The 12651-nt window shown below is 40.1% G+C and overlaps 1 protein-coding gene across 1 annotated transcript in view; it reads left to right on the forward strand.

The window, feature by feature from the left end:
- NUBPL (NUBP iron-sulfur cluster assembly factor, mitochondrial) overlaps positions 1-4001 on the forward strand; it is an 89914-nt gene extending 85913 nt beyond the window's left edge. Inside the window, exon 11 of the mRNA XM_068398387.1 lies at positions 3398-4001. Within this exon, the coding sequence (XP_068254488.1) occupies positions 3398-3460 (63 nt within the window). The 3' untranslated portion in view covers positions 3461-4001. The remainder of the gene's footprint in view (positions 1-3397) is intronic.
- The last annotated feature ends 8650 nt before the right edge of the window (positions 4002-12651 follow it).

The following is a 12651-nucleotide window of genomic DNA, read 5'->3' on the forward strand; positions in this document are numbered from 1 at the left end:
GTGCTGCTTTCAGACCTTGTCTAGGCAGTGTTCATAATGAGTAAGTGTGGTCTCTTTTTAGGGCATTCTGTCTTCCTGTGTACTTCTTCATCCTCTCGAAGCAGGGAGGATGTTTGGCTTCCAGCTAACTGATATGTTACTGTTAATATAAAGTTGTCCATTTATATGGACAAAAGCAAAAAAATGCTTTCAGAAAGACATTCTATAAACCATTCCTTCACAGCTTCCAAACCATAAAGGGAAAAACTGATCTGTAAAGTTCACTTTTATCCTATTAAAATAAAAACGGATGTGAGCGATGAATAAGAACTTATCAGTTACTTTTTCTCTCTGGCTTTCCACACAAAAAGGAAATAAAAACCCTTCAGTTTTCAGTTGCAACCCATCTTCTTTTGCTTAGTAATGATGGAGTAAACAGCTGAACTGAGCTGTGCTCTCTGTCTACAAATGCCTCATAGAAAAGATCATGAGTAGGAGAAAACGTTCAATACATGTAGGGTTGTTTTTATGTAATGAAAGGTGTATTGACAGTCACTGAGATTCCATTTAGACCTTTCACATAAGTTGATGGATGTTACTGCTGTTAGACAGGTCCTCACTCATCGCTGAATGATTTGTTCAAAGATAGGAAACTAAGGCTCAAAACAGCTGATTTTGTCAAAGACAGGTTACTGGTAGAGTTTTGTAAGGGCATGTACGAGATACTGTTCTGTTCAACATATAAAGTAGTGGTCTAGGAAAACAAAAAAAGGATGCTTAGCAGGTAAGACCCATTGCTGATAGTACTAGGGCTAGGTAATACTAGCATGCTGGCTACAAAGAGTTGCACCAGGAACCTCCTGTTACGCAGGGACAGATCAGCTTCTTGGCAAATGAGAGTGAGTGTACATTGCGAAATTCTTGCCCTGATACTCAGGAACAGTGTTTTTTGGGGAAAAAAATGTAGTTTATTGGGATCTTGACAGAGAGTAACACTTAGACAAGCAGTCAGGTCTCCCAAGCAGGATATCTGGTTGCTGTCTGGATGGTTATGGAAGTCTGTGTTCCAAGGACCCTTGCCAATGGTGTCTTTTGCTGGACCAAGTGAGACTCCCTGAACTGCTGTTTAGCTCAGTTTTAACAACACACCTAGTCCATGGTCCTATATGACTACTACAGCATATGCATGATCCACTGCTGCTGATTGTCTTGATTTACGTACAGAACACTTCCTATCTTAAGTATGTACAAAACCACTGTCCTATGTTATTATTTCTGCACCTGCAGGAACAATTTCTGCAGTGTATTTATAATTCTATGTACAATTTGGTCAACTCTGGAGCAGGAACAGTCTGGGCAGTCTCTAGAAGGGGCCAGATTTTCCATGCAGGTTGTTAATTGACTCTTCAAAACACATGAATTACTCTGTGAAAAATGGGAGCTGCCTGCGGGACTCTTCAAGATAGTCCAAAATTCCCACCTGGAGCGCTCCCACACTGATCAGTCAAATACTGAACTGCAAAAGCAGCTTGACTCCAGTCAATCACCTAATTTCAAGTTGGTCCATTATCTCATCTCGGCAGGTGGCTAGCTGGGGGGTAGCTGGACCATCCAGGGAATTAATAGCTAAGTGTGGTGGGCGTTACACATGGGCACAGTTGTGCTACCCAGCTGCACTGCAGTTATACCCATAGGAGAAGTCTGAATTTCATGCTTGTGACTTAAGTTCTATAGTTCTTGCCACAAAGTCATGCCTATGGGAGAAAACAATGCTAGCTTGGTGTCTGCATTCCTTACAAACTCAGAAGACTACGTGACACTAGTTTTAAGGTGATGTGAGCACTGAGACTGTGAGGTGCTGAGGCTGGGAGTGCCAGAAAATAAAACCCTACGAGCCAGGAGCTAGAAGAGAGGAGACATGCAACCTAGAAGAGAGGAGACATGTTAGGGGTGCCTGCCTCTGCAAAAGGCTGCCACCTGATTCAGACCTGGGACAGTTGATGCTAGTGGCCCAAGTGAGAGACAGACCTTTTCTTCCTGCCCCTCAAGCTCTGGCCTCAGGCATTTGTCAGCTTGTTTGCATTTTAAAGGCTCATCGGGGATACAAGGTCTAACTGGAGGTTAGAGGCATCCAAGAGTGCTGCAGGAGGCAGGAGAAATCGGTGCGGTAGGGAATATTCTGGTGATTTCTTCTAGTAAAATGGGAGGTTGTCAATGTGGGCTCCACATGCAGACTTATTTGAGAAGACGAAGAAGTAGCTTGGTTGCAGTCTAACACAGTAGAAGCAAGCCAAATAGTGGGGGAGTTTTCTATTGTACTACACAAACACAGAACAGGATGCACCAGCTGGAAACTGAAGCATGACAAATTCAAATTATAGATAAGGTGTACATTTTTAATAATGGAAGTAATCAACCTCTGGAGCAATGTACAAGATATATATATACACACACAAAGATACTCTTTTAGTTGAACACCTTTGTATCAAATTGGAGACCTTTCTAAAAGGCATATTCCATTTTGACTACAAGTTGTTGAGAGTTGTTGAGCTTGGTACAGGAATTATTTGGTTTCATTTTGTGGTTTGTTCTGTGTTGGACCTTAGGCAGTGTTTTTGTACATGTCTCTTGACATTAAATTTATGAATACTTGATGTTAGACTGATTGTGGTCCTAGCTGTGTCATGTTTCTAGAGATGTTAGAAGAAGTATGCAAGTTTGAATCGCTCCCAGTAGTCTTACAGTTCTGTGCTCTTCTGCCCTCCAGCTGATGGTATCTAACTAGATACCACAGGCTGGTGTGAGAGGGAGATTCTGCTGTGTGGATTCTAGTGTTGTGGAATTAGTTCTTTCCAATACCCACTTCAGTCTTTTGGAAAGATGTCTTTTTTTTCAAAATACTTTATTTTTAATGTCTGTGTAGGAAATTCGATAGTGTAGTCTAGTCCGTAATGAATTAATTATCTCAGAAAAAGATTTTTGTTGGAATGTTGCTGTTTTCGCTAATTCTGTGTCTCAATCCTGTGCATGGTGCATCTCAATCTTCAGGGTGAGGGAAGTTTATAATTAATAGTACTTGTGGGACTAAAGAGTTTCTTTCCTTCTCAACACTTCTCCTCCAGAAGAATATTGTTTGTTTGCTGTTTAAGACAAATTGTTCGGTCAAGTTGTATTCTCAGAATAATAGCAAAGTTAAATTTTACAACCCCCTCCCCAATATTTTAAATAATGCTTGTACTTATTTTATGTATTAATGCATCATTTTTCCTCAACACAAAACTGGCTAAATTGAACCCATTTATTGTAACATTTTTGTTTTTCTTTGAAGGTACGTGAAAAAGCAGATACCTAACGAGAAGTAAAATATTCCTTTTTATAGAATATGAAAGGTGCTAAATATATGTTTCTGTTTTTACAGGCTAAAGCCTATCTAAAGATAGCTATGGAAATAGTAAGACGGCTGCCAGTACCACCTGCTTGAAGTGTTTATCACTGAAACTTACCAAAAAAGTGATCTTTTGGTGTGACCAATGCAGAAGAGTCCTGCTACCTAATTATGTGGATGCCATGCTTCAGTTCTAAGAACTTTTTTAGGAGTTAATTAACCAGAGGTTAAATTATGTTCGTGGTATTTTCTGGTTTTCAAATCATTGTTTGGCCATGTCCAAATGGATTGAAGTATGCAAAAGATGATAGACAATATTTAACTGCTGGATTGTAACATGATGAAGCAAGAAGGGATGAAGTACTTTTTTCATGTGTCCTATTATAAGGTCAAGAATGAAAAACAGCCGCTCCAGCCAAGCAGAATGATGAGAGGGATGCCAAGGCATAAGTACTGCTTAAAAAATGACATTTGCAACACTGATTTCTGTCAATTTTGGTTCAGCTTTTTACTTGGTTAACTACCAAGCTGACCTTAAGTTCTGCAAAATTTTAAGAAGCAAATTCAGTTATGTAACTGCAATACTTTTGTGTGCTCATCTTAAAAGAAAATAAAAATATTCCACATATACTCTGAAGAGTTCTTGCGATGTATCATGAGCAAATTCATTCATTATTGGATAATATTTGATCATGAGGCACTTCACAGTTTAGTGGAAAATGGAGTACATGACCCTGAGGCTTATTTCTTTACTGCTTTGCATTATAATGGACCCAGACAGAAGACTAGGTAACCAAGGTTTTCCCTGAAAAGCAGGTGGTGTGCCTGACCTCAGTTTGCCAGGGGATGCAAATGATCAGGATAAATTAAATGTATGATTGCATATTCCTATTAGAGTGCAGCTACTTGGGATTTGAATATAAAGATATATTTTTGAAGTAAAGAAAAATTTGGCCTTCAAAATGCGTGGCCTTCTGGTTTGGTTTTTTATTGCCCTGTATTTCTGCAGTCTTTATTTTTGTGTTGGTGTGTGGAAGTGGAGGAATATGCCTTCAAGGAATGAGTTTCCATTTACAATTAGATGTTTGAGTTGACATTTAGGCTTTTTCATTTACACAATCAAGTATGGGTATCTTAAACATACCATACTGGAAATTTAACCATACTAGGGAGTTCTGCTGTTGACCTCTGTGGGACCAAGATTTTCCCTGTAGTCCAAATAATTATTCATAATTTTGGATGTAGTTGTGTCCTGGTTTGGTGGGGATAAAATTTATAGAATCCATTTTCTGTTACATTTTGTTTCAGTTTGTGGCCAGCCATGGTACGGTGATCAAGGCCATTAGCAGTGAAAGCCAGGGCAGCTGACCCAGGCTGGCCCACAGGTGTGTTCTATAACATTAATGTCAGGTTCACTATAAATGGGAAAGCTGCTGGGGATGATTGGGGCTTTTTGGTCTGTTCTCCTCTCTGGCCTTGTTCTCTCTTCTCAATGGTTACTGTCCCTGGAGGGACTTGCCACCACTCTATGAGCTAAGTATAATTTTGTGTCATTAGTATTGATATTGGTTTTCTTATTTTATTAAATCTTTAAATTTCAACCCATGAGTCTCCCTCCTTATACCAATTCCCTTTCTCATCTGGGGAGGGGTCTTGGGTGATAGAAAAACTGGTTATTGTTTAGCCCTGGGTGTGAGCTAAACTGGGACAAGTTGTTTCTTCTTACTGAAGTGATACAGTATAAAAAGTTGGTATACTTTTACGTTAAGAATATTTAAGTAATATGTCCCCAGAATTTACATGGGAAAGCTAGACAAGAATTATGGGTTCATTTTCAAGCTTAGGTGATTTTGTAAACATATAAATTATATACTCCAAAACTGTTGATTTTTTGCTTCAAGTCAATCTCTGAACCTCCTCACCTGCACCCTCCCCTATAAGATGTCTTATCAGTGTTCAGCTTTTTCAGTAGTGTATTATCCCAGGGCTGCAGAATTGACACAAATATTCTGTTCCTTTCAGTTGTCTAACATATTGTACAAAATTGAAATCTGGCTCAGTGCTCTGCCCTTTCTTATTTTATTGATAACTTACTGGTTTTTTTTTTAAATTGAGTTTTATCTCTACACATATTATCTATTCACTTCTGCTTTACTTGTTATAATAGTTGATACGTATGTCTATAAGTAATCCCATGGTGGTTTTGGCATATTATAATAATAAATTTTGGTGGAAAACCTGGGATTTCTGACAATTTTTTTTAAGCAAAGACTCTGATGCTTTCTGAACTTGGTATTATTATTTTGTTCTGTTAAACAGTTTTTGAATGTTTCTTACACCCAGTTCATGTTGAGACTGGGTGGACAACACTATACAGATATAACATTGTTTGTTTTCACTTTCTTTCTCATTATTTCTTGGGTTAGTCGAGGGATGAAATTTGCTTTTAAATGTCCTTTTTTTTTTTTTTTAACTCCTTTTTACATTTTTTTCCCTTTTAATTAAGTACTGTGGTTTTGCTCTGGTGAAGCTTTTGCCTGCAGAACTATTTTGAATGCCTTTATCCAAGAAACTGGTTATAATGATTAAATACGGTTTCTAAACCAATCTGAAAATTCATATTCCATTGACATTTTTGTGGAAGAATTGCACAATGTAGTTGGTGAAACCTGATTTATTGATTAAAAATTGTCAGTTATTTAAAATACATATATATTTGTACAGAGTAGGTAGGATGTTTCTGCATTAAAGGATAGCAATGGTCAAACCAACTTGAAAATGAGAAAATATTTGCTTTATTTTCCTCGTTCTCACGAGTGCAAAAGTATGTGTTTCCCTGCCCTGCTCCTGCAAAGGAACTTGAAGGGCATTGACACGGTGTTATTGCTACTTCATAGAAACACATACTCGTTTTTTTTTTTTATTATTGCTACTTAACATTATAGAAACACATACTCGTTTTTTTTTATTATACAGTACACTGTTAAATACATATTAATGAATTCTAGTCAACAGACTAGATTTGAAATAGTAGTTCATAAAATCACTGATACAAGTTATTGGATTGGGGGTGGTGGTGGTTGGATCTGTTGGAGGTTGAGCAGGAAACTATGGTTAAATGCCACTGTCTATAAATATAGATTATAGGCTTGACACACAGTGGTGTTTGCTCTTTTCAACTCCAATATTTTACTTTCATCTCTGTGATATTTTCTAGTGTACCAGTATGTTTTTCTAAAAATGCTAATCCTGACAATAGGGCCTGGCTTTCCTAAGCTGTATGGGTAGGTGCTCTTTGCTCAGGAGCAGTGGTGACTTACTGAAAAATTACCCACGCAGAATTATTAAAGTCTGTAGCGCTGAAAGCTGCAGATACATGTTGCAAAATCCCACAGAGGAAGAGAAAGAAGGAAGGACAACAACAAAATTTTTAATTGTTATTTGAAGTTATGCGAGGAAAGTAGTTTGCAAATCAGTTTTTCTCAGCTAATTCAATTTGAGTTTAAACTACAACCCATTTTAGTTACTCTGGTGATTGTGGTGATGAAATAATGTTAATGCAGAGAAAAAATGGCAGAAGCAGCTCATCTTGTGATGGTTGGATGCTGTCTCGGGCATAGTGATCACAAAATGACAGAATTTTCAATTCTTGGAGAAGTAAGGAGAGGGGTCAGCAGAACTGCCACCTTGGACTTGTGGAGGGCAGACTTTGGCCTGTTTAGGAGACTAGTTGACAGAGTCCCTTGGGAGGCAGTCCTGAAGGGCAAAGGGGTCCAGGAAGTCTGGATGCTCTTCAAGAAGGAGCTCTTAAAGGTGCAGGAGCAGGCTGTCCCCATGTGCCAAAAGACGAGCCAGCAGGGAAGAAGCCCGGCCTGGCTGAACAGAGAGCTTTGGCTAGAACTCAGGAAAAAAAGGAGAGTTTATGACCTTTGGAAGAAGGGGCAGGCCACTCAGGAGGACCACAAGGATATTGTGTGGTTATGCAGGGAGAAAATTAGAAGGGCCAAAGCCCAACTAGAACTTGATCTGGCTACTGCCATAAAATACAATAAAAAATGTTTCTATAAATACATTAGCAACAAGAGGAGGGCCAAGGAGAATCTCCATGCTTTGTTGGATGCAGGGGGAAACATAGTGACAAAGGATGAGGAAAAGGCTGAGGTGCTTAATGCCTTCTTTGCCTCAGTCTTTAGTAGTTAGACCAGTTGTTCTCAGGGTACGCAGCCCCCTGAACTGGAAGACAGGGATGGGGAGCAGAATGATGCCCCCATAATCCAAGGGGAAATGGTTAGAGACCTGCTATGCCACTTAGACACACACAATTTGAACTTGCTTCAAATTAGTTGGACTCACTTGCATCCAATGCAGCAGGTGAATTCCCCCATAATATCTTTCCCTTAGTGAGTGTATGGTTTTCACCTGGACCTGCTCAAACTCCATGTTAGGTTTTTCCTGCTTGTGGTGCAGTTAGTGGCGATTAGAGCAGGCTTTGATTTGAAGCAGGTGCTGTATACTGGTTTGTTGGTAAACTTTGTTCAGGTTATCATTGGCCCCCCAAATGTAAACCAAAGGCTGCAGTCAAGGGAGAAGAAAAAGGGAGTAAAGAAGGGGTGAATCTTATGCCAGTGGGAATAGCTCCAGGTTCCCAGAGACTCTGCCATAATAATACTGAGCTTGCAGGTGCAAGAATATGTGTGGGAGAATAACAGCAGGAGAGCAACAAGAAAGGAAAGACCACCTGTTGCTTAGGTGAAAGATTAAAGAGCTGTGAAAGGGTCTGCGGGCTACAGAACTGATTTGCAAAGGTTGAGGCTCCGAAGATGCTGTGCTACAATATAAAGGGGATTTCGGTACTTACTCCAGCTGTGCAAAACTTCTGTCAGAGCATCCCCAACCCTGAGACTGACATGTGAGCTCCGTACACGAGTACCCAAGTCGCAGGCACTGCTGCTGTCCAGTGACAGATACCATTGGGTGGGGGTGGCATCTCCATGCTTACTTTTCCACAAGGTTTGCAGTATTTGCCCAAGGTGCAAGAAACTTGTTCTACACTGGCTTTGGCTGAGAAGATTCAAATCCATAGCTCCTGAACTTAGTAGAGGTCCTCAGCCACCTGCCTTAGTCTTTGCTGAGGACTGTCAAGGAGTGTTCATCACTTCTTCTGATAAAGCTGTATCACTTGTGGAAGAAATAAGGAACATAGTACTAATCACAGCTAATTATTTTTCAGCCTAATGACTCGGGCTGGACTTCGATCCTTGCTCCTAGCTTTATTGATGATTTTTACCTAATGAGTCTGTGAAGAAAATAATCAATTCTTAGGATAATGTATGTCATTGTAGCTGATTACACACTTGAGAAAAGGCTGTGAGGTTCTGCTTTTGGGTTTTGATACCCATGTGTCATTTTAGTTTCTCATGGCCACCTCTGGTCCTGTCTTGTCATTTTTATTTTGCAGGAATCCTCCTAGCGGAGATGGTTAGGGAGAAAGGTTCCTGCTTAAGGACGCTTGGCAATAAGATGAATCTCAACTGCTGATTTAATTTCAGAATTGACTTATAATGACAGGAGTTATAATGAAGATTATATTGTGTTTTGGCAGCATATCAGCCAAGGCACTGGTATGTCAGCCACATATCAGAAAAACAGAGCAAAAGAAAAAATTCATTTCGAAACTAGTTTTCGGCCTAAATTTAAGACTTATCTTTTTTTTTTGTGGGCTCTGTTTTACATTATAAAGATATTAAGTCTGAAGAAAAGGTTTATTCAAAGGTCTGTATTTTTCCATTATCTTCATGTATTCAGGGATCCTTTTTTTTTTTTTCCCAGCAAAAAGAGGACAGGCACAGCTTTTTGTTCCTTATGCACCTGTTCCTCTCAGTTTCTCTGTTTGTGCGAGTCTGGGTCTGAATCCAGAGGGACCTGGACAAGCTTGAGAAGTATCCCCATGTGAACCTCATGAGGTTCAACAAGGCCAAGTGCAAGGTCCTGGACCTGGGTTGGGACAACCCCCAGTATCAATACAGGCTGGGGGATGAAGGGATTAAGAGCAGCCCTGAGGAGAAGGACTTGGGGGTGATGGTAGATGAAAAGCTCAACATGAGCCGGCAATGCGCGCTCGCAGCCCAGAAAGCCAACTGCATCCTGGGCCGCATCAAAAGAAGCGTGGCCAGCAGGTCGAGGGAAGTGATTCTGCCCCTCTACTCTGCTCTCGTGAGACCCCACCTGGAGTACTGCATCCAGCTCTGGAGTCCTCAGTACAAGACATGGACCTGTTGGAGCAGGTCCAGAGGAGGGACCCAAAAATGATCAGAGGGATGGAACACTTCTCCTATGAGGAAAGGCTGAGAGAGTTGGGGTTGTTCATCCTGGAGTAGGGAAGGCCCTGGGGAGGCCTTATAGCAGCCTTTCAGTACTTAAAGAGAGCCTGTAAGAAAGATGGGGACAAACTTTTTAGGAAGGCCTGTTGCAATAGGACAAGGGGTAATGGTTTTAAAATAAAAGAGGGTAGATTCAGACTAGATACAAGGAAGAAATTTTATACAATGAGGATGGTGAAACACTGGAACAGGTTGCCCAGAGAGGTGGTAGATGCCCCATCGCTGAAAACATTCAAGGTCGGGTTGGATGGGGCTCTGAGCAACCTGGTCTAGTTCAAGATGTCCCTGCTCGTTGCAGGGGGATTGGACTAGATGACCTTTAAAGGTCCCTTCCAACCCAAACCATTCTATGATTTTATGAATACCCACTTTAATCAGTGCAAATAAATGACTTCCTCTAGGGAGTAGTGAGTCTTTGAATGAGATAGTGGAGGAAAGAACATCTGTTGTCCTTTAACGTCGTTTTGAGGGCTTACGGATTTATTTCAAGTGTTTACGCTCATACCACTGGGATTTTCTAAAACTTGTGTTATTTGCTGTGGTCCAGAAGTTTTCTCTTTTCTGCGAGAGAAAGACAGGAGACTCCTCACACTTGCCTCCCCCATGTATGCTTCCTGTTACTAGACAAGCTTTATTTTAAGAACACAAACTTCTGGTTACTTTTTCTGAAAAGTATTAGCTTATTAATAATGATTTTCTAATGGTACTTAGGAGTACTTTTTCCTTTTTACTTTCGGGGATTTTTTTTCCCCAAATTAATATTTAAGAAATACTAGAATGTAATTTTAAAGCCCAGTTTGGCTGCGTATTTGGGAGAAGTAAACAGGGTGAGAAACTATCTTATTAAGACAAGCCCATCTTCTGTAGATCTAATTTTGGGCAGTTCCTCCATTGTCTAAATGTTGCAAATATTTTTATATCTCATTAAGGGACACTGTTAAAATGAACAAAAGCTCAGGAGCCCCAACACTTTCCTGCTCCACAGTAAGGACTTTGAGGGTGGCGTGAGATCTGTCTGTAGGCTGGTCAGGCAGGCCAGGATGAGTGTACTTGTTGTTTTATCTGCTGAATCAGGAAGTTTCTCCATGGCTCTTTTTAGAGGAGGAATTTCCATATAAACAGGCTTTTGTCTGTGATACCTTGAGGCCTCTAATTAATTACATTTCAGATGGAGTTGGGAGGGTTTGGGTTCACACTCCCCACTTCCTCCTGCAGGATAATGGGACCCAATGGCTATTTGGGAGAGTTACTTTTTAAAACCAGTGTTAAAAGGCTGGGAAAATATGCCTGGTAAGCATCTAGGCTTTGAAATAAACCCACATTTATTTGTGAGTGCTGGCACTACTGGCATCTCTTTTGTAATGCCTTAATATCCTAAGCTTTTAGAAAGCCTGTGAATTTGTTGCTTGTTTGCACATTTTTATAAATGCGTGTTTTACAAATGCATTTCTTACTGACACAGACGCTGCTACTTCTCTTTTGGCTTAATTTCTCTACAGTATAAATAAAAGTCTTTTTTCTAAAGCAGTTTTCCTTGGCTATTGGTAATGCATCTAGAAAGTTATTCCTCTAGAGAAAGAAATGACAGGGCTGTTTGATGCCTTCTTCCCTGTTGTGTTAATGTAGGAAATAGTAATCGTTGTCTCGCTGAATGTTGTTGGTTTTGTTAGCCTGATGGGAAATATATCTTCACTAATAAAAAATGAAACTGATGATAAAATGCCTTTTAATTATTAAGAGCTTGTAGCTCATGAACACTGAAACAGTACATGCTAGAGTAATGTAAAATATTCGGATTTTTACACTTTTTAAGTATGGTTTTTAAGAAAGTAGTAGTAATAAAGACATTTGGACAAACTGCTGTTGAAATGGATTGCTTTCCGCTGGCTGAAAAGGTCTGCCATTCTCACAAACAATATGACTCAGAAAGTTAAGTATTATTGTTCAGCACAGTGCGCGTGTACCGAATCCTGTATATGAATCTGCAGTAGCAGGTGACAGGAGGGAAGAGAGATGACGTACCCGTATTTGCCTGGGATGACCTCATGCCAGGAAGCAATAGGAATTTGTTTGGCACAGCAAAAACACAAGCAGAGTGACATCTTCAGTGAAGGCAGGATGGGTCAGGGGAAAGCAATGGATGTCTTATTAATTTGTAAATGTGACTATCATATGAAAGGAAATAAAACATTTATACTGTCAGAAATATAACTGGGGCTGTATCTGTCCCACGTCTGCCAGAAATGTGCATTTGGGGAATATGTGACCTGGGGTGCCTGGCATCCTGGGGATGTGTTGATCCTGGTGCTGTGGAAGGTGGTGGGACGGAATCATCAGATCTCTGCAGATCATCATCAGTCCTTATTTATGACACAATTTCTGCATGTAGGGAAGCTATCGAAAAATATATTTACAAGTGAATAGTTGTAAACAGTTGCCACAATGTTATTTGAGAAACAGGACGTCTCAGTTCTTGGTCAAGTCTGTTTTACATCAGATAATGTGCCGTCCTGGGGTGGTCGGTGGTCGAAGTTAGCATTTTAGCTGTCTTTACCACAGGAGCTGAAGTTGAATACAACAGCAAGATATAGAATCACTGCAAAGTACTTTTCCTGGCACTTGTGTGATCCCAACAACCGAGGAGTCATTTTGAACACCGTACTGAATTACTGTACCAGAGCTTAACATACAGCAACCTGAAGTTTCATCCTATTCCAGTCAATTTTTTCTATACAAAGTGTTTCACGTTTCCTTTTCCAGTACTTCGCTACTGTCAGTTGGTCAGATAAAAAGATTTATGTACAGGGGTTCCTAGAGGGAATTTCATGCTTTGAAGTGAGATTGTGGGTTTGTTTTTTCTTTTTTTCAAAACAAAGTGATGAACAGTGGGGTTGTTCTTTATTTTCT

This window comes from Nyctibius grandis, chromosome 4, assembly GCF_013368605.1.
Source record: "Nyctibius grandis isolate bNycGra1 chromosome 4, bNycGra1.pri, whole genome shotgun sequence".
Lineage (NCBI taxonomy): Eukaryota > Metazoa > Chordata > Aves > Nyctibiiformes > Nyctibiidae > Nyctibius > Nyctibius grandis.